The 22,254-nt window shown below is 44.3% G+C and overlaps 1 protein-coding gene across 4 annotated transcripts in view; it reads right to left on the minus strand.

Moving 5' to 3' along the window:
• Nucleotides 1–22,254, minus strand: part of LOC141154946 (cytochrome P450 2F3-like) — a 362,896-nt gene that overhangs the window by 300,113 nt on the left and 40,529 nt on the right. For 2 of the 4 annotated variants that reach the window (XM_073641519.1, XM_073641522.1), the window contains exons 2-4: nt 16,030–16,123; nt 15,153–15,224; nt 6,475–6,652 (exon numbers count right to left, since the gene is read on the minus strand). In XM_073641519.1, coding sequence (XP_073497620.1) covers nt 6,475–6,651 — 177 coding nt within the window. In that variant the 5' untranslated portion in view covers nt 6,652; nt 15,153–15,224; nt 16,030–16,123. The remainder of the gene's footprint in view (nt 1–6,474; nt 6,653–15,152; nt 15,225–16,029; nt 16,124–22,254) is intronic. The other 2 variants (XM_073641520.1, XM_073641521.1) reach the window with 1 other exon arrangement.

Here is a 22,254-nt window from a genome sequence, read left to right on the forward strand (position 1 = left end):
TTTAGTCCGGGGACATGTGATGAATTTTGAAACATTCATTCAAACACAGTCCCGGTTTATCAGGACACGTTTCACATTGGAAACGGGTGACCTTTCTTATCCCCCTTTTATGGCAGACCCGGCACCTTTTTCTTACCGTGACCTCACCAGGAAAATGTTGCCCTGGTACCACACGGGAGACTCGAGTTCCAGGGGTGCTGGGGCCCGCTTCTTCTTCGCTTCTAAAAATCAGGGCCTTTATCACTGCCTCCTGGAAGTTGAGGAAGGTGTTGGTGGTCTGGCCTGCACATCGTGACAGCACGTATGCATTATACAGTGCCATTTGAACGATGTGCACGGCCAGTTTTTTATACCAGACTTTCGCCTTCCTCATCGCACTGTAGGGCTGGAGGACTTGATCAGAAAGATCAACTCCCCCCATGTGCTTGTTGTACCCCAGGGCACAGTCCGGTTTGCGGACCGGTGCTGGGGTACCTCTAACGTTGGTGGCCGTGGTGCCGGGACCATGGATTGTGGTCAAGAAAAAGACGTCCCTTTTGTCTTTGTACTTCACCACAACCATGTTGCCGCTACATTGAGCTCGGCTCTCACCCTTTGGGAAAACCTGCTCAATTAGCGTCAAAGGGAGACCCCTCTTGGTTATGCGCACAGTACCGCAAGCGACGGTAGCTCTGGCAGAGAGGGACTGAAATAGGGGAATGCTTGTATAAAAGTTATCAACGTATAGATGGTAACCTTTATCAAGCAGTGGGCGGATCAAATCCCACACTATTTTCCCACTTACCTTCAGAGCAGGTGGACATTCTGGGGGCTGAATCCTCGAATCCTTTCCTTCGTAAACTCTAAAGCTGTGAGTGTACCCTGAGGCACTCTCGCACAGCTTGTAGAGCTTTATTCCGTACCTGGCCCTCTTACTGGGCAGGTATTGTCGGAATTGAAGCCTCCCTTTGAAGTGGATGAGGGATTCATCCACAGAAATTTCCCTTTGGGGAACGTACACTTCAGCAAACTTGTTGCTGAAGTGTTCTATGACCGGACGAATTTTGAACAATCTGTCAAAATTCGGGTCATCGCGGGGAAGGCTGTCCGTGTTATCCCTGAAATGCAAAAATTTGTGAATGACCTCAAATCTTTTGCGGGTCATCACCATTCCGAACACTGGAGTTTGATATAAAATATCGGTACTCCAGTATTGACGGATTTCTGGTTTCTTCACAATCCCCATGTGAAGTACCAGTCCCCAATATTTTAACATTTCTACTGAGTCAACGGGACTCCAAGTAGAAAACATTGAATTTGGGTTTGCAGACAAAAATTGTTGGGCGTAAATGTTAGTCTGCTCCACCATGAGACTGACAATGGCCTCAGAGAAATAGACTTTGAAAAAGTCTATTTCCCTGAGGTTTGCGGTCTCAAACTGGATTCCTGATTGGGGAAGGAAATCAGGAATCCGCGGAGCGTAATTTTCAGGGACGGGGGTCCACACCGGGGCACTGGTGCTAGGTTGGGCTTGACTAGCACCAGGTTGAGGGTTACTTACAGATGGCTGTGGGTCTTCTTCCACGGCCTCCGGACGATGCCTTGACCTCTGACGTCGTCTTGGTGCCGGCTCGGTGTCACTGGAGGAGGAAGAATGAGAGGAATAGAGGAACGTGGGGTCCTCTCCCTCACTATCAGCTTCGGAGGCAATAAATGAATATGCCTCCTCAGCTGAGTACGCCCTAGGGCGGGACGGGCGGGACATTTTGTGTGCTGTGGGGAAAAAAAAAATCTAAACTTTATTATTAGTATGAGTGTACGTGTGTATGTGTGAGTGCTTGGTGTAAATCACGTGTGGAGGCGTACGGGGCGCAGGAGGGGGCGCGCTCAGGCGTACGGGGCGCAGGAGGGGGCGTGCTCAGGCGTACGGGGCGCAGGAGGGGGCGCGCTCAGGCGTACGGGGCGCAGGAGGGGGCGTGCTCAGGCGTACGGGGCGCAGGAGGGGGCGCGCTCAGGCGCACGGGGCGCAGGAGGGGGCGCGCTCAGGCGTACGGGGCGCAGGAGGGGCGCGCTCAGGCGCACGGGGTGCAGGAGGGGGCGCGCTCAGGCGTACGGGGCGCAGGAGGGGGCGCGCTCAGGCGCACGGGGCGCAGGAGGGGGCGCGCTCAGGCGCACGGGGCGCAGGAGGGGGCGCGCTCAGGCACACGGGGCGCAGGAGGGGGCGCGCTCAGGCACACGGGGCGCAGGAGGGGGCGCGCTCAGGCGCACGGGGCGCAGGAGGGGGCGCGCTCAGGCGCACGGGGCGCAGGAGGGGGCTGAGGAGATAGAAGAGCCAACAGCAGCAGGGGGGGTATCACTGGGGCAGAAGGGGCAGAAAGGGGGGCAGGAGCCGGCAGCAGCAAGGGGGGTAGGGGCCGGCAGGCAGTAGCTGGCAGCAGCAGGGGGGGTGATCACTCGGACGGGGGAGGGGGCGGGTGATCACTGGGGGGGTGAGATCACTAGGACTGGGGGATGGTGGGTGAGATCACTAGGACTGGGGGATGATGGTGTGATCCCTGGGACTGGGGGATGGTGGTGTGATCACAGGCACAGGAGATTTACACTGAGTCTGCTGCTGCCTGTGATCACAGTCCACCGGCTGTCAGAAGGAGAGCAGCAGCCGGTGGATGAAGACGTGGGAGAGGGAGGGAGCGGAGGTCGGGGTACAGGTGAGAAATTGGGACTGGGGTGGAAGGGGGGTGGAAGGGGGGTGGAGGGGGGGGTGGGGGGGGAAGTGGGGGCTGGAAATCTGATAAGGGGGGGGATACTACCGGCAGCGGATCAGCAGCGGAGGCAGCAGCGGGTGCAGGGGGTCGGCGGCAGATCAGCAGCGGTGGCAGCGGCGGGTGCAGAGGATCGGTGGCGGCGATGGAGGTGGCAGACGATCGGCGGCGGGGCAGATGATCTGTGGCAGCAGCGGATCGGCGTGACCAAACTCCTCTGGCTCCACGGAAGGGATGGATCTGGAAAGTTTGGTCAGCCATAGTAAATACACCGCTCGACATCTGATTGGAGCTAGTGTCCATGTGACGCTAGCCCCCAATCAGATCTGGGGGGGTGACACAGAGGTGACACTCCCCCCAGCCAATGGCTGATGCTATAAGCATCAGGCCATGCCCAGAAAGTAAATATTTCACCAATTTCCATTGGTGAAATATTTCATTCATTCCGATTGGCAGTTTCACTAAAAGTGAAAGTGAAACTGCCAATCGGAGGGGTTTTAGGCACGGGGGGGTTAATCCACCCCCTGTGGGGTCAACTACAGGTTGTCTAGTTGCAGTAGCAACTGTGACACCTGAGCGACCCTGCTCGCGGGCGCTGCAGGGGCTCTTTCCCTCCATGTCACACACGCTGTGACATGGGTCGGGAACGAACTGTTTTCCATGTCACAAACGGTGTGACACGGGTCGGGAAGGGGTTAATAGCCCAAGAAGGGTGCCATGAATATTGGCCCCCTCCCAGGCTAGAAACACCAGCCGTCAGCCGCCCCAGAAATGGCGCTCAGCTGCCATCCAGCCTGTCATCTCAATGCCATCCCAGCGTGGGAGAATTCTCCTGCTGAAGCCCTGAGCGCAGGAGAATTTTCCCACGCTGTCAGTGACGTGGATGAGGTAAGCTCATGTCCAATGAACTCAGCTCACCTCATGCACGTCACTGACAGCGTGGGAGAATTGCCTGCGCTCTGCAGTGTCTATGAAGGATGGCATGCTGGATGGCAGCACTCAGCTGCCATCCAGCCTGTCATCTCAATGCCATCTCAGCGTGGGAGAATTCTCCTGCGCTCACCGCTTGCGCAGGAGAATTCTCCCATGCTGTCAGTGACGTGCATGAGGTGAGCTGAGTTCATTGGACATGAACTCGGCTCATCTGGATGCTGTCACAGCGAGACACTGAGGAGCTTCACTGAGAAGCTTCTCAGTGTCTGCGGCATGGCAAGCTGGATGGCAGCTTTCTGCTGCGGTCCAGCCTGTCATCTCGATGTAGCAGAGCTGAAGCTGTCCTGGGAACCATGGAAAGGTAAGGATGAGGTTGGTTTATTATTTAATTTTTATTGCAGGAGATCATTGGCTTCAGCTGGAATGGGCGTGACGGTAAGTAGAGTTTAATTTAGAACATTAAAGAATTGTGTGTTTATTTCAATTAAAGGACTTTATTCTGGGTGTTTGTGTTTTTTTTTAACTTTGACTATGGGGTTAGTAATGGGGGTGTCTTATAGATGCCTCTCCATTACTAGCCTGGGCTTGATGTCAGCTGTCATTATAAGCTGACATCAACCCCAACCCTATTACCCCACTGCCACCGCTACAGGGCAGTGGGAAGAGCGAGGCTAAGTGCCAGAATTGGCAAATCCTATGGATGCGCCATTTCTGGGGCGGCTGACGGCTGATGTTTCTAGCCTGGGAGGGGGCCAATATTCATGGCACCCTTCCTGGGCTATTAATATCAGCCCCCAGCTGTCTACCTAGCCTTTGCTAGCTATTAAAATAGGGGGGACCCCACGTCATTTTTTTGGGGGGTTCCCATTTTAATAGCTAGTAAAGGCTAGGTATTCAGCTGGGGGCTGATATTAGTAGCCTGGGAAGCTCCGTGAGTATTACCCCCTTCCCAGGCTTCAAACATCTGCCCCAGCCATCTGCTTGACCTCCGCTAGAGACTAAAATTATGGGGAACCCCACGCCAATTTTTTTTTTAATAAATCCTTTATTTTAACACTAAACGACAAGTACAGTAACCAACACTATCACTGTACTTATTATATATGTGACTGACATGTTTCTATCTATCTAATCTATGTGTGATGCTCTATTCTTTCTGTTCTAAATTGTCGGGTACCGATGATGAATTGCCGGCCGGCTTTTTTAAAGAGACAAGTGCATGAAAACACTATTATTTTTTTTAATAAATCCTTTAACAGTAATGACAAGTACAGTAACCAACAGTGTCACTGTACTTATTATATATGTGACTGACATGTTTCTATCTTTCTAATCTATGTGTGATGCTCTATTCTTTCTGTTCTAAATTGTCGGGTACCGGTGTATGCCGCTGCTGAATTTCCGGCTTTTCATGTTTCACTGTGAGCACTGTTCCCATCGATTTGGGCAACCACTGTAATGCCACAACCACCATGGCTGTGGCATTACAGTGAGTTGCTGACAATGCCTGCATGATTGGTGCTCTAAATAGTGCCAGACATGCAGGACGGGGACCCGAGCCCCCGTCCGAGCATCGCGCAAGTACTCGGCGAGCTCCGAGCATCTCGAGTGGTGAGCATGCTCGCTCATCACTAAAACACATACATTCACAAGTCAACACAAACACAATAGTGTATTTATCTTGGCTTAACAAATCTAGACGCCTGGCTGATTAAGATTAGAAACTGTTTCGTCACACCCATCCTAATACATGGATGAAAATTTCTCCATATTTAATAGGTAATTTTTGGCTGAATTATATTGGATTACTAGTATGACACTATTAGTGAAGAGTGAACTTCTACCAAATTTTAGTCCAGAGGCTTCCACGGACCCTGACTTAAGCCTTCTTACAGATGCACATATTTCCTGACTGATTCTTCTACTGTGGTTGATGTGATTGTTATTTAATCAGCCCTTTTACAAACCTTGATAAAGATTAGTAGATTCACACCTGGATCCACACAATAATGGTGGTTTCAGGTATATTCCAGTATTATGATCACTAAAACAATGCACCAACACTCTGAATTTGCTTTTCGATAAGGTAATCAACACCTTATCCATATATTGACACAGTATTATAAATTCTCAGAATACTTAATAACAGGTATAAGGAAACGTATTGAATTACGTACTGTTTACCTTTCCTACAACTGGTGCTTGTAATCTACTTTTAGGGATTGTTTTACACGTTCGGGAGGGTTGTTATAGAATTTTCTTATTTGGATTGGATAACTTTGAGTAAGATCACATAACTTATTGTAAACGGGTAGAATTGTTATAGATATTACATAAAATAAACATCTCATGTATAGATCACTTTGCATTAGATATCAGTTCCTAATCTTGTTGGGAAAAACTGATTTATAATAGAAAATGGAATAATTATAAGTCAGAGCTATTAAAAGGTGAACTCCAGCAAGCAATTGTGATCTGTGAAGATGCCTGGAGGCAAGTGTTTTATTTTCCTACAGTGTCCCTGAAGGGAAAATCGAGTATTACACAATTCTAGTAGAGAGTTCGATTAAATTCAAATTTGTCAGTTTGAATGAATTTGTCCAAGAAACTAGATTTACATTGAAGTTATGTTATGTAATTTGAACGTGCCTTATTTAGGGTCTCTCAAAACTCTAGAACCTAATAATCATTGGGTACGATGGTACGATGATGACATACAACACATTCATATGATTCCATACATCATTATGTGATCATGTTTGCACTAATATATGGCCTTCACCCCACAAGTAGCTCTCACCTTCATGAGTGTGCTGACTATGTCACTCGTGTTGATCTGAAGAAGATTTCCCAGGAATGGAATTGGCATTGGTCCTGGAGGAAGTGTTGACTTCTCTTTGAGGATCTTCATGTAGCTCAAGATGATAAAAGACAGGCAGAAGAGGAAAAGAAGAACAATGGTGCTGGACCAGTCCATCCTGCAAAAAGTCAGTTTTATACAGAACTGAATAATAATTTACATATTCACCAATCATGATGTACAACAAGTTAAAGCAAATCTCCAGTTTTTAACACCATGCTGTTATTAGGTCCAATATATTTTTTGGAATGTGGTCAAGGAGGCAGCTAAAACACTGCTATCAGACTAAGGAGAAAAATCCTAATGACAGGTTCCCTTTATGTTTTTCTCTACGTAGATAACATGCATTAAACAGAAAATGATGTACAAAAAAGGGAAAGAACCACTCACTTCCAATATCAAGGAATTAACAAGATTTGAAGAATCAGCTTTTATGAGAAGTTGAGATGGTCTAAGGGTGGGATTGGGAGGTATTATAGATACTGTGGTAGATCTGCTCACTCGGCTGCACATGGAGGTAGACACGGAACACTGTATCTTTAAATTTTCAGTTGGTTTATTAAGCAGGATAAACTAATGTAGAGTTCATGAAAATAAACTCAGGTCATCTGGCATAACGGCAAAACAAAAAAAGAAAATGTCAAATAAAGTCCTTGCACCGGCCACTTGGGATTAGCAAAAGCCACACAGTTCAAATTATCACAAATAAACACAAGCTCCTCTCTCTGGAGCTGGCCTCCAGATACTGAAGGACACCTGAGTGAAAAGGCTGGCTATTTAAAGCCCAAGCCACACCCTGAGGTGGAGATATGGTGAATGACCTCCTGCCCACACTTTGGTCATTCATCTATCAAACATGCCTTTTCAAATCTGTCTGATTAACCCTCTCTGCACTTACTATGCAGGAGAAGACTCCCATGTTTCACATCACTGTAGCGAACAGCCTCAGTGAAACATATCTCCCCTCCAATATTCTGCCAGTGACTTTGTCACAATACCTAAAAAAATGGACTGATTGTCTTGAATTCGGAGATTATCATAGTATAACTGGCAAATTAATATGGGGATTACTATGACTTTGGGCAAGTTTTGAGTCACAACTTGATCACATATACTTCTTCATGCTGCGATGTAGCAGCATAGTACAATTTTTGGCAATGCTACAAGTTTCACAGCCAAAGTTGACATGTAATCAAAGCCTTATCAGGAAAGTATATTTCTGTGTAAACACAGTCTTTTAGTCTAGAAATACACTCTAGATTATCATAAGCATTAGTCATTGAACAACCATATATATGCTCTCCAAGAATTCATCCCATCCCATGAAGGTCAGTGGACTCCAATTATAATTTTGGTAAATATTTCTCTACCTTTTAAATTCTTTAATCTATCTGTAATTATTAATATTATTTATTTTACAGATGTGACCTTAGAATGTGTAAAGTCACAGTGACGAAAAATGCATCGAGTCTGGACATGCTTGGTCTAATAAATCCTTTTGGGAAATTTGATCTCTGTTTGTAGAGCCTACATCTAATACTTAGCATTGTCCTGGTGACATTTTTGAAACTTAGAGGAGCATTCAAGGCAATATATGATAAAACTGCAGGAGCAATTAATGAAGGATTTGGATGTATATTATTTGACCTAATATTACTTTTAAAGCATTTTTTTTCTTTTACCTCTATCTGTTATTAAGTAAAGTAATCCGTCAAGTCAAATGGTCATCCATGGAAAGACTTGGCACTAGCCATTCCTCTTAGCAGGTCCCAAAGGTTACCTCTTTTACCTGTTACTGGGGCCCTTGAATTGCATCCATGGAGAAACTGCGGGCTGGTAGAGTGATAAGAAGGAAAAATTTGTACAAGCCAAGTCAGAACTAGAGAAGAGGAGACAATGCCAAAATCAGAACCTAAGGAAAGCCAAGTCGTGGTGGTCAAACAGAATGATCAGGCAGAGATAGTAATTGGTTAGATAAGGAGGTCAAATCAGGCCAGGTGTATGTGGCAGGAGAAAAAAAAGTGCGCCCGGAACAGAGGTCAATTGCATATAAAGAGTAGAAGAACAAACAAAAATTACTGGGAACTGGCCAAGAGGGTAATTATATAGAGCACTTACTGTATGTCAAACTAGTCTGCTTATTGATCGGTTGGCCAGATCTAACAATGCTCTGGCCAAAAGGACCTTCAAAAACAACATTCATAATGATAAATTTATTGGTTTGATGACACATGTGCTACTAAGCCAGAGGCGAGAGCACTGGACATCCTGAGTCAGCTCCAGAAGAATTATATGAGTGGTGATGAGTGCACCACCCAACATGGGGAGAGCCAAATCCTATGTCAGATTCTGCCTCCAGGAATTAATCATCTGAAAGTAGGGAAGCCTGATGCAGTAGCAAGGCCAAGCTACAGATTAGACAGATTAGACAGATTAGACCTGAAACAACTTGCGATATTTGGGAATAGCTGCTTGATAGTTTTGGATTAGGTGTTTTTAGATTTCCCTCCCTAGTTGGCTTGGTGCCAATGTGTTTTTAAGCAAGGGGGTCAATCTGTACATCATTACAGGTCTTCATGAAAGGTTAATAGCAAGATAGGGGCCATGTACCAGAATGGATCAACATCTTACTATTATATTATGGCTAGCAATGAGTAACTGGTTGTAAGGGGTGATGATTTTGGGTTCCACTTCAATGTAAGATTTATCATCTTAGGCTGTGGAATTTTTGGAGGGTAACATTTCCTTTGCTTTTGAAAATGCTACAATAATTATAATTTTGGTTAAACGATTAACAGAAAAACATGTTTTTGAAGTAATGTCATGGGTGTGGAATTTAGAATCATTTACTTTATAACAGTATCTGGTTAAGGGGATGACAGTGTTTAAATCGGGTTTTTGTTACATCTATTAAAAAAAAATTGCAATTTTTTTCTCATACCACAATCTTCATTAAAAAAAAAAGTAATCTTGCAATTTTCACACTGGCGACTGGAGCTATTTTAGACATATGCTGTCCTTTTAGAAAAAAAGTTTTTACCTGGCTCTTCAGATCATCAGAGGCAGAACAATGACAGGTAACTAGTGTTGAGCATTCCGATACTGTAATATCGGGTATCGGTCGATATTCGCGGTATCGGAGTTCCGATACTGAGTTCCTATATTTTTACAATATCGAATACCGGAATCGGAAGTTCCCATAATGCCTGTGCTCTGCAGTGTCTCTGAATGATGACAAGCTGGATGGCAGCGCTCAGCTGCGATCCAGCCTGTCATCAGAATGCCATCCCAGAATTCTCCTGACTGTTTAAAAGCTGGCGGGCGGTAAAAAGCCGCCGGCTTTTAAACAATCACACAGCCCCATACTGCTTCCCCGCAGCCTCCCACCACGATCCTCCGCTCCCCTCTCACCTCCCTTCCCGATCGCAAGTTAGGACTGGGCGGGGAGCGCAGCACCAGGGAGCGAAGGACCCGGGCGGGGAAGCCGGCAGTGAAAAGACTTCACCACAGCTTTCCCGTTCTGTGCTGCGCTTTCCCGCCGGTTATTTCAAATGAACAGCTGAGGTATCAGGTGATCAGCTGTTCATTTGAAGTAGCCGCGGTGCCCTCAGAGGGTTCATGTGAGTTCATGCTTGACTGCATTGCATGCACTCACATGAACTTTCCCACGGCCGCACAGGTCAGCCTCACCTCCCAGACCATCAGCCTGTCATGATTGGTGTCTGCGCGATGTGTCTGCGCGATGTGTGTGCGCGATGTGTGTGCGCGATGTGTGTGCGCGTGTTACGGGGCCGGGTGGTGGAACCTCTGTGCCGAGGTGCAAGGAGGGACCCAGAGGGGCGTGACTAAGTATCCACCCGAACCGACCCTGGTCATACGGCAGCTAACGACACAGTGACCAGGGAGGATCCGGGCTGAGGGACCAGGTGCTACTTTGGGGACGACTTTGTAAGAGAGCAGGTGGCTCTAACGGGTCATATGGCTGGGACTGACCGGTATGGCGGATGGACACGGCAAGCAGGCGGAAGTCTCTGGTAGCTGGCAGGTGGACACAGTTCGAGAAAGCAGGGCAGGTAGCAGTCTATAGGTTTTACCCGGAAGATGGTCACAACAAGTGATGGCAGGGTCTCCAGGCAGGCTGGCAGGAAACAGGCAGGTGCTCCCAGGTGAGCGGGCAGACAGATGAGGCGGGTAACTGGCAGGTAACTGGTGGGCGCTCCCAGGTGAGCAGGCAGACGGACACAGCAGGTAACAGGTGGGTGCTCCCAGGTGAGCGGGCAGACAGACGAGGCAGGTAACAGGCAGGTAACTGGTGGACGCTCCCAGGTGAGCGGTCTGACAGACGAGGCAGGTAACAGTCAGGTAACCGGTGGATGCTCCCAGGTGAGCAGTCAGACAGACGCGGCAGGTAACTGGCAGGTAACTGATGGACGCTCCCAGGTGAGCGGTCTGACAGCCGAGGCAAGTAACAGTCAGGTAGGCAGGACGAGAAGTCAGGCTAGCAGCGGAACCTGAGGGCTGAAGCACAGGTGAGACACAGTGCAAACAACTTTGCTCGGGCACCTCCATTTTGGAGGAGGTGCCTTAAATATGGGAAGTCCTCCGGCAATTGGCCGGGGATTCCTTAGGACGACACGCGCTGCCCCTTTAAGAGAGGGGGAGCGCGCGCGCGCCCTAAGCACAGTGCCCGGGAAGGAGCGCGCGCCGGCAGCAACGAGGGAAGGAGCGCAGGAGGACGCCGCGCGCTGAACAGGAAGGTGAGAGGGACGGTGTCTCTGCCTAGCAGGAGGCAGAGACGCCGATGCTACAGCGCGCAGGCAGACATAGGCCGATGTGACACTACTACTCCCATCGGCCTATGTCTGTCCCCCGTCCACTCGTGCCAGCAGGATCAGCTTGATGGGAGCAGTAGTTCCCATCAGCCTGATCCTGCTATTTAAGTTGCCCTTTAAACTGGTCCATATGTTATTTTGTCCCCCATAGTTTTCTATTTTTGTCCCTATACATGTTTTATTTAGGCCCCCATATTTTTTTGAGGGGGTTGTTGATCCCCAATAAATTTTAAATAAATTTCATTGGTGGCCAGTGGTTACCTGAAATAAATTAGTTTATACATTACCTGTCCCCGCCGATCTCCTCCTAAAATAAAGTAAAAAATAAAAAACTACACCTATACTCACCTAGACACCTAATTCCCCGAAGCCATCGATCTCCTCTAATAAAATATAAAATAATAAACCACAACCTTATCCTTACCCCTCCGTAGTAGTCCACGAGTGTCCCACGATGATCTCCAGTTTAGAGCAGCCACATAGAATGTGACCGCTCTGAACCGCTGCCGCCGCTAGAATGACAGGGCCGTAAAGCAGCCCCGTCATTGCATAAGCGGGTTCACCGGAGTTCAGGCAGCACTGCTCCGGTTACCTCCTTTACGGCCCTGCTGTACCGTGAGAAATTCCCACGGTACAGCAGTGCCGTAAAGGAGGTCTCCGGAGCTGCGCTGACTGAATGCACTCCGGTGACCTCAGTCAGTGGCTCACGCTGCCGGGAGCGGATGTGTTCCCGGCAGTGTGAGCTTACAGCAGCCATGACAGCTGTCACATCTCCAGATGTGACAGCTGTGCATGGGAGATCAGCGCAGGAACGTGGACAGGTAACTATTTTTTTTTAGTAAACTACGAATTAAATAAAATGGTGTGTTTTATTTCAAACAAATTATTTTTTTCTGGGTGTAGTGTGTGTTTTTTCTTTTTAACACTTTGTAGGTTAGTAATGGGTGTGTCTTATAGATGGGCTCATTACTAACCTGGGCTTCATGGCAGCTGGCGCTGACATGAACCCCAGCACTGTTACCCCACTGCCACCACTACAGGGCAGTGGGAAGAGCGAGGCTAAGTGCCAGAATTGCCGCATCCTATGGATGCGCCATTTCTGGGGCAGCTGAGGGCTGGTATTTCTAGCCTGGGAGGGGGCCAATATTCATGGCACCCTTCCTGGGCTATTAATATCAGCCCCCAGCTGTCTGCCTAGCCTTTGCTAGCTATAAAAATAGGGGGGTCCCCACGTCATTTTTTTGGGGGGGTCTCCCATTTTAATAGCTAGTACAGGCTAGGTATTCAGCTGGGGGCTGATATTAGTAGCCTGGGAAGCTCCGTGGTATTACCCCCTTCCCAGGCTTCAAACATCTGCCCCAGCCATCTGGTTAACCTCCGCTAGAGCCTAAAATTACGGGGAACCCCACGCCAATTTTTTTTTTAATAAATCCTTTATTTTAACACTAAATGACAAGTACAGTAAGCAACACTGTCACTGTACTTCATATATATGTGACTGACATGTTTCTATCTATCTAATCTATGTGTGATGCTCTATTCTTTCTGTTATAAATTGTCGGGTACCGATGCTGAATTGCCGGCCGGCTTTTTTAAAGAGACGGTGCATGAAAACACTGTTATTTTTTAAATAAATCCTTTACACTAAATGACAAGTACAGTAACCAACAGTGTCACTGTACTTCGTATATATGTGGCTGACATGTTTCTATCTATCTAATCTATGTGTGATGCTCTATTCTTTCTGTTCTAAATTGTCGGGTACAGGTGTATGCCGCTGCTGAATTGCCGGCTTTTCATGTTTCACTGTGAGCACTGTTCCCATCGATTTGGGCAACCACCTCCCCCAATACATTCTACATTATTGTTAGTTGTTTTCCTTCATGTAGAATTAACCTACAAGGAAAGAAAGGGTTTATTTTCATTCCGATATTTGTGTTCCATTGACTTGCATTGGTTTCCGGTTTCGGAATCGGCGATATCCGATACTTTTTGGCTATCGGCCCGTTCCAATCCGATCCGATATTTCCGGATATCGGAAGGTATTGCTCAACACTACAGGTAACACATCTATATACAGGATCCAATATTCACAATAGGTGATGTCACAGCTCACCTCCTCCTCATGTACAATGACTGATAACACCTCTACATACAGGAGATAACACAGGATCCACCATTCACAATATGTAATGTCACAGCTCACCTCCTCCTCATCCTGTACAATGACTGATAACACCTCTATATAAAGGAGATAACACATTATCCACTATTCATAATATGTGAGGTCACAGCTCACCTCCTCCTCCTGTAGAATGACTGATAACACCTCTATAACCAATAGATAACACAAGATCCACCAATCACAATAGGTGATGTCACAGCTCACCTGCTCCTCCTGTACAATGACTGATAACACCTATATATACAGCAGATAACACAGGATCCACCATTCACAATAGGTGGTATCACAGCTCACCTCCTCCTCCTCCTCCAGTACAATGACAGATAACACCTCTATATACAGTAGATAACACATATACCACAATTCACAATAGGTGATGTCACAACTCACCTCCTCTTGTACAATGACTGATAACACCTCTACATACAGTAGATAACACAGGATCCATCATTCACACTAAGTGATGTCACAGCTTCCCTCTTCCCCCTTCTATATAATTACTGATAACACCTCTATATACAGGAGATAATACAAGATCCACCATTCACAATAGATGATATTACAGCTCATCTCCTGCTCCTCAAGTACAATGACTAATAACACCTCTATATGCAGTAGATAAAACACGATCCACCAATCACAATAGGTGATGTCACAGCTCACCTCCTCCTCCTGTACAATGACTGATAACAACTCTATATGCAGTTGATAAAACACGATCCACCAATCACAATAGGCGATGTCACAGCTCACCTCCTCCTCCTGTACAATGACTGATAACACCTCTATATACAGTAGATAACACAGGATCCTCCATTCACAATAGGTGATATCACAGCTCACCTCCTCCTCCTGTACAATGACTGATAACACCTCTATATACAGTAGATAACACAGGATCCTCCATTCACAATAGGTGATATCACAGCTCACCTCCTCCTCCTGTACAATGACTGATAACACCTCTATATACAGTAGATAACACAGGATCCACCATTCACAATAGGTGATGTCACAGCTCACCAGTGCTGTTTCTCAGACCCCCATCAATCTGATATTGATGAACTATTCTGTGGATAGTTCTTTAATATCATAGTAAACAAAAAGAAATCCTTTAAAAACAAATAAATGCAAAATCTCTATTCCAATAAAGTGATCTAAGGGGTAAGGTTTCTCCTTGTGTGACATGCCAGGTCTGGCACCCCAGTATGAGGAGACTTAAATGCATTGCATGCTACTCTGGGAAATTATGCAAATGGCTCTTCATAGCGAAAGAGGACTTGAACTCTAGTGCCATCTATTATAAGTAGCAATCCTACAAGTCAATGTCGACCCTGTAAAGAGTCGTGCAATATGACTTAAGATAAAAGCCAAATCAGAATCTCAATTTGCAGGCACGGTGTTTCGGGGTATTGCCCCTCGTCAGTGCAAAGTATGAGATCTGATTTGGCTAGATGAGAGGCTAAGACTGGGGGATTAAGTACTCTTTCTCTATGAAGAGACAATTTTCATATTCCAATAATGTAAAAGAAAACTGAAACATTTACAATAGTCATGTAGTAAGTAACAAACGGTTTAGTGTCTGAATTCCCCCAACCTACCTGCTATTTCCAGTATAAAATGCAATTTTCAAAACAATTTTGGAAAATATCTGGGACAGGACCGGGCATCCCCTTTAAATACAATAAAGTATAGTAGGGTATACTAATTGTAGTGGAATACAGTACAGCCTTGTATAGTAAATGTAATAAAGTAGAACATATTATAATGCAGAATAATGTGATATTAGATAGAATAATAAAATGTGATATACTAAAGTACCTTATAGTAAAACGCAGAACAATATATTATGTGGTATAATACAATAAAGCATAGTAAGATATACTAAATACAGTACAATCTCGCTTAGTTAATTTAATATAGTGGGACATAATAGAATACAGAATAATATAATATTGGATGGAATAATATAAAGTATAGTAGAATAATATTTAGTAATAAAGTAAAATATTGTACAGTTATGAAGACACAGTACATCAGAATATTGGTTAGAATAATATACTGTATATAAAGTCTAGTAGAATAATATATAGTAATTTAGTAATATATAATACATTTATATGTACAATATAGCATAATATTGGATAGAATAATATAGAATAACATGGTATAATATAATATTGTACAGTACAGTATGCTATATAAATATAATAATAGTATAATATAGTGTAGCAAAATATTATATAGTGTAAATAATGCAGTCTAATATACTGTAGTAGGGTATGTATTATAACTTTGTGCATAATAATAAATATAGTTTATATAATATAATCTAGTATAATATCTGGGTAGAAAAGTATCTAGAAGAGCATAATAAAGTTACAGCTTAGATGAGTGTAATATGTGACGATTTATAATCTTACGACTACTTATCGAAGTGTTCTTTGATTTCTACATGAAGTAAGGAATGTTTCTCACCTGAAGCAGCAGACTTCTCCCTCCGAGTCAATTCTCTCCGAGTCTCTCTCCGAGGTGGTGATTGTTATCTGAGGTTTATAAGAGAAGCAGCCAGCTGGAGAATAAATGAACACTACTTACTGCTTTAATAGTGTTTGCTGGTATTAGCTAGAATAGTAGTGGAACAAATGCCATTGTTCCTTTTGAATCACCCCCTTTTCTTGCAGATTGTGAGCTCAGCCCTTTCTCCTTATGTTTATGCTGTAATATTGCATCTGACTATAAGTATGTGTCCCTTTATCCTGCAATTGATTGGGATATTTTGGTGCTTTATAAATAGAATGTTCATTAAAGGGAATCTGTCAGCAGGTTTTTGCTATGTAATGTGAGAGCACCGTGATGAAGGGGCTGAGATCCTGACTCCAGTGATATTGCTTTTGCGGGGATGTGTGTGGCTGATTCAATAAAATCAGTGTTTTATTAGCAGGAGATTATCACTACAGGACTAGGTATCTCGTGCTTCCTAGTCAACTGCTCTTTGTAACCCCACCCCCATCACTGATTGGAAGCTTTCTGTCAATATACAATGAACACAGAAAGCTGCCAATCAGTTGTGTGGGCAGGGTTATACAAGGCTCAGCATTCAGATCTCTGCTAGATCTGCAGCAGTAAATTAAGTAATACATCACTGGAATCAGGATCTCTGTCCCTACTTCATTCTTCTGACATATTACATGACAAAAATCTCTTTAAAGATTCACATAAGTATTGAAGTTTACAGTTCTCAATAAGTTTATGACAAGCAATGGACTGACCCTCAGGGAAACAGGTGAACTTCCCCGGTGGGCCTTTAGGCACCCATCCTATACATGTGCAGTACACTTGATGCACTATACAGACAGAGGCAGCATATGGCTGGCTTTCTCATATTTTTTTTACAAGTTAAATATGCATAATCTAAGAAGACATAAAGGAGCAGCAGACCACCCAGTATCCTCCATCCCAAAGCTCACCGCCTTCTTGAAATGGCGAGCAGGGACCCTTTACCCTCCAATCAAGTTGCAACTTCTTGTTTCCACTGCTTGTGACCTGCCATTTTGTGAGGATGGTTCCTCAGGCCACAGCGCTAAGAGGGTCCCTAGTCCGTCAGTCTACTGGCTACTGATTTGGTTGCCACCTTTCCATTTAAGTACTGTATATGAAAAATGTATCAGCTGGGAATTTGTAAATGAGGGTCAGGTAATATTTACATGTAGCCGTAGTATGGGCCCCCAGAATGAATTAGACTGATCAGCCCTTCCACTCTAGTCCAACACTGTCTTGAGAATTTTATCCTCAAAGTCATTGTTCCCAATTGGCAATTTTAATGCATCACAGACAGGTGGCGCCGGTGCAGCAAGGCAATCTATTTGGAAGAATGGTAACAAAGAGCTGGAACAATGGAATGACTGAACTAGAACAAGGGAAGCAGATCTGGAATAGCAATGTAGCAGAGTAGAATCAGCAATCTGGATCGATTTAGGTTTGCAGTGGCAGCTAAATGTAGGGGAACTTGTACAGTGATATAGCAGAATTGACTCTGTGAAGAGGAACTGGATTAGCACATGTAAGTTTGCAATAGAGGCCAAATATAGTAGAGCTAATATGGAGGATGCAGCAGTGCTGGAACCACAGAATAGAATTAAGGCAATCTGGAAACTCTACCTTCCTCAAGGACAGATTGATGGTGTCAAAGAGCAGTGGCCGAATATACAGATGTAGTATTTCTTAACCTAACATAATACAGTAACTATACCGTGTCACAAAAATATATGTTTCTGAAAACTGTACCTGGACACTTAAATTGGGCATCTACTACTTGGACAGCCCCTCCTAAATCCTTATATTCCCCACAGTAATCCAGTAATATAATAAGAGCTCTATTCACCTCCAGTGCCTGCACCGTTCCAGCTGTGTTAGCACTGCCTCTTCCTGGGATTGCGTGACATTGTTATGTCACTCAATCCCTGCTACCAATCAGCGCTAGCAGCAACACCCGGCACCCCCACTGATCAGCTTTTCCCCGGACTGGAACTGCTCTGTTACGGAGCTGCACAGCACAGCTTCGTCGATGGAATAGTGACCGCGGCCAGGTACTGCAATCTACCCCCCCTATTAATTTGAATTGAGGCGGATGTGCAATACCTGGCCGTGGTCACTATACAGTCGATGGAGCTTTGTAGCTCTGTAATGGAGCACTTCCAGTTGCCCCCAACACCGCGAAAAGCTGATCGGCAGGGGAAGGTGGGTGTCGCACCCCCACCAATCAGACATTGATGACCTATCCTAAGGATAAACCATCAATGTTAAAAAAAGAGATAACTAGCTCATATCACCTGATACTCACAGGAATCCCAGGCTCACGGATTACTGTCCAGCATACACTTGCAAGGATATACAGTACAGACCAAAAGTTTGGACACATCTTATTTAAAGATTTTTCTGTATTTTCATGACTATGAAAATTGTACATTCACACTGAAGGCATCAAAACTATGAATTAACACATGTGGAATTATATAGTTAACAAAAAAGTGTGAAACAACTGAAAATATGTCTTATATTCTAGGTTGTTCAAAGTAGCCACCTTTTGCTTTGATGACTGCTTTGCACACTCTTGGCATTCTCTTGATGAGCTTCAAGAGGTAGTCACCGGAAATGGTCTTCCAACAATCTTGAAGGAGTTCCCAGAGATGCTTAGTACTTGTTGGCCCTTTTGCCTTCACTCTGTGGTCCAGCTCACCCCAAACCATCTCGATTGGGTTCAGGTCTGGTGACTGTGGAGGCCAGATCATCTGGCGCAGCACCCCATCACTCTCCTTCTTGGTCAAATAGCCCTTACACATACTGGAGGTGTGTTTGGGGTCATTGTCCTGTTGAAAAATAAATGATGGTCCAACTAAACGCAAACCGGATGGAATAGCATGCCGCTTCAAGATGCTGTGGTAGCCATGCTTGTTCAGTATGCCTTCAATTTTGAATAAATCCCCAACAGTGTCACCAGCAAAGCACCCCCACACCATCACACCTCCTCCATGCTTCACGGTGGGAACCAGGCATGTAGAGTCCATGCGTTCACCTTTTCTGCGTCGCACAAAGACACGGTGGATGCAACCAAAGATCTCAAATTTGGACTCATCAGACCAAAGCACAGATTTCCACTGGTCTAATGTCCATTCCTTGTGTTCTGTAGCCCAAACAAGTCTCTTCTGCTTGTTGCCTGTCCTTAACAGTGGTTTCCTAGCAGCTATTTTACCATGAAGGCCTGCTGCACAAATTCTCCTCTTAACAGTTGTTGTAGAGATGTGTCTGCTGCTAGAACTCTGTGTGGCATTGACCTGGTCTCTAATCTGAGCTGCTGTTAACCTGCGATTTCTGAGGCTGGTGACTCGGATAAACTTATCCTTAGAAGCAGAGGTGACTCTTGGTCTTCCTTTCCTGGGGCTGTCCTCATGTGAGCCAGTTTCTTTGTAGTGCTTGATGGTTTTTGCAACTGCACCTGGGGACACTTCCAAAGTTTTCCCAATTTTTCACACTGACTGACCTTCATTTCTTAAAGTAATGATGGCCACTCATTTTTCTTTACTTAGCTGCTTTTTTATTTCCATAATACAAATTCTAACAGTCTATTCAGTAGGACTATCAGCTGTGTATCCACCTGACTTCTGCACAACACAACTGATTGTCCCAACCTCATATATAAGGCAAGAAATCCCACTTTTTAAACCTGACAGGGCACAAATGTGAAGTGAAAACCATTTCCTGTGACTACCTCTTGAAGCTCATCAAGAGAATGCCAAGAGTGTGCAAAGCAGTCATCAAAGCAAAAGGTGGCTACTTTGAAGAACCTAGAATATGAGACATATTTTCAGTTGTTTCACACTTTTTTGCTAAGTATATAATTCCACATGTGTTAATTCATAGTTTTGATGCCTTCAGTGTGAATGTACAATTTTCATAGTCATGAAAATACAGAAAAATCTTTAAATGAGAAGGTGTGTCCAAACTTTTGGTCTGTACTGTATAAAGAAGGTTAAATCTGGTGCCACATGCGATAAATCCTTTTATTCCAAAATTAAAAATCACAACATGTCCCTAGGAGGGGAACAACTGGACGCGTTTCGAGGACACAGGCCTCGAAACGCTTTCAGTTGTTCACCTCCTAGGGACATGTTGTGATTTTTAATTTTGGAATAAAATGATTTATCGCATGTGGCACCAGATTTAACCTTCTTTATACATCAATGTTAAAGTTCCAGACAATCCCTTTGAGGAAACAGTATAAATGATTGTTGTGTATTGCCAGCCTGGACATCCTGCCAACTTCTCCCACACAGAAAATGCCACTGAACTTGTCCTTAAGTAACATGGCTTATCTAAGGTCTCTGACTTGGATAAACATTCTCTATTTTACCTCGAGTAACTCTATAAAAAAAATAACCTTAAAGTACCATCAATAAAATAATTGATTGTGTGCTGCTAGCAGAATCCTTCCATCTGAAACGTACCATCCATTAACCCCTTGCCTTCACAGACGATTTTTGTTTTTCTACACTTTTGATTTTTTTTCCTCTCCTTCTTCCAAGAGCTATAAGATAGCCATATGAGGGCTTTTTTTGTTTGTTTTTGGACGAGATGTACTTTTGATTTACTCCATTCATTTTACCGTATAATGTGCTAAAAAAAAGGGCAAAAAATACAAATGGGATGAAATTGAGAAACATAAACAATTCTGTCATTATTTTTGGAATTTTTGTTTTTACGGTGTTCATTGCATGGTAAAAAATCACCTGGCATCATGATTGTTTAGGTCATTACAATTATGGCAATAACATTTTTTTTCATTATATTATTTACATGGTGAAAAAAAATTCAGAAATTTATAGAAAAAAAAAAATTTTGGTTTGTGCTGCCATTTTTAAAGAAACTGAACATTTCTTTTCATTAATTGAGATGTGTGACAGCTTGTTTTTTTTGAGTGGTGTGCTGATGGTTTTATTAATACAAATTTAGGGTACAGTTAGGTCCATATATATTTGGACAGAGACAACATTTTTCTAATTTTGGTTCTAGACATTACCACAATGAATTTTAAACAAAACAATTCAGATGCAGTTGAAGTTCAGACTTTCAGCTTTCATTTGAGGGTATCTACATTAAAATTGGATGAAGGGTTTAGGAGTTTCAGCTCTTTAACATGTGCCACCCTGTTTTTAAAGGGACCAAAAGTAATTGGACAGATTAAATAATTGTAGATAAAATGTTAATTTCTAGTACTTGGTTGAAAACCCTTTGTTGGCAATGACTGCCTGAAGTCTTGAACTCATGGACATCACCAGACGCTGTGTTTCCTCTTTTTTGATGCTCTGCCAGGCCTTCACTGCGGTGGTTTTCAGTTGCTGTTTGTTTGTGGGCCTTTCTGTCTAAAGTTTAGTCTTTAACAAGTGAAATGCATGCTCAATTGGGTTGAGATCAGGTGACTGATTTGGCCATTCAAGAATATTCCACTTCTTTACTTTAATAAACTCCTGGGTTGCTTTGGCTTTATGTTTTGGGTCATTGTCCATCTGTAGTATGAAACGAGGACCAATCAGTTTGGCTGCATTTGTCTGGATCTGAGCACACAATATGGCTCTGAATACATCAAAATTCATTTGGCTGCTTCTGTCCTGCGTCACATCATCAATAAACACTAGTGACCCAGTGCCACTGGCAGCCATGCATGCCCAAGCCATCACACTGCTTCCGCCGTGTTTTACAGATGATGTGGTATGCTTTGGATCATGAGCTGTACCATGCCTTCGCCATACTTTTCTCTTTCCATCATTCTGGTAGAGGTTGATCTTGGTTTCATCTGTCCAAAGAATGTTCTTCCAGAACTGTGCTGGCTTTATTAGATGTTTTTTAGCAAAGTCCAGTCTAGCCTTTTTATTCTTGATGCTTATGAGTGGCTTGCACCGTGCAGTGAACCCTCTGTATTTACTTTCATGCAGTCTTCTCTTTATGGTAGATTTGGATATTGATACGCCTACCTCCTGGAGAGTGTTGTTCACTTGGTTGGCTGTTGTGAAGGGATTTCTCTTCACCATGGAGATGATTTTGCGATCATCCACCACTGTTTTCTTCTGTGGGCACCCAGGTCTTTTTGCATTGATGAGTTCACCAGTGCTTTCTTTCTTTCTCAGGATGTACCAAACTGTAGATTTT

The sequence above is a fragment of the Phyllobates terribilis genome, unplaced genomic scaffold (genome assembly GCF_046119375.1).
Source record: "Phyllobates terribilis strain yellow unplaced genomic scaffold, ASM4611937v1 Scaffold_7__3_contigs__length_470593459, whole genome shotgun sequence".
Lineage (NCBI taxonomy): Eukaryota > Metazoa > Chordata > Amphibia > Anura > Dendrobatidae > Phyllobates > Phyllobates terribilis.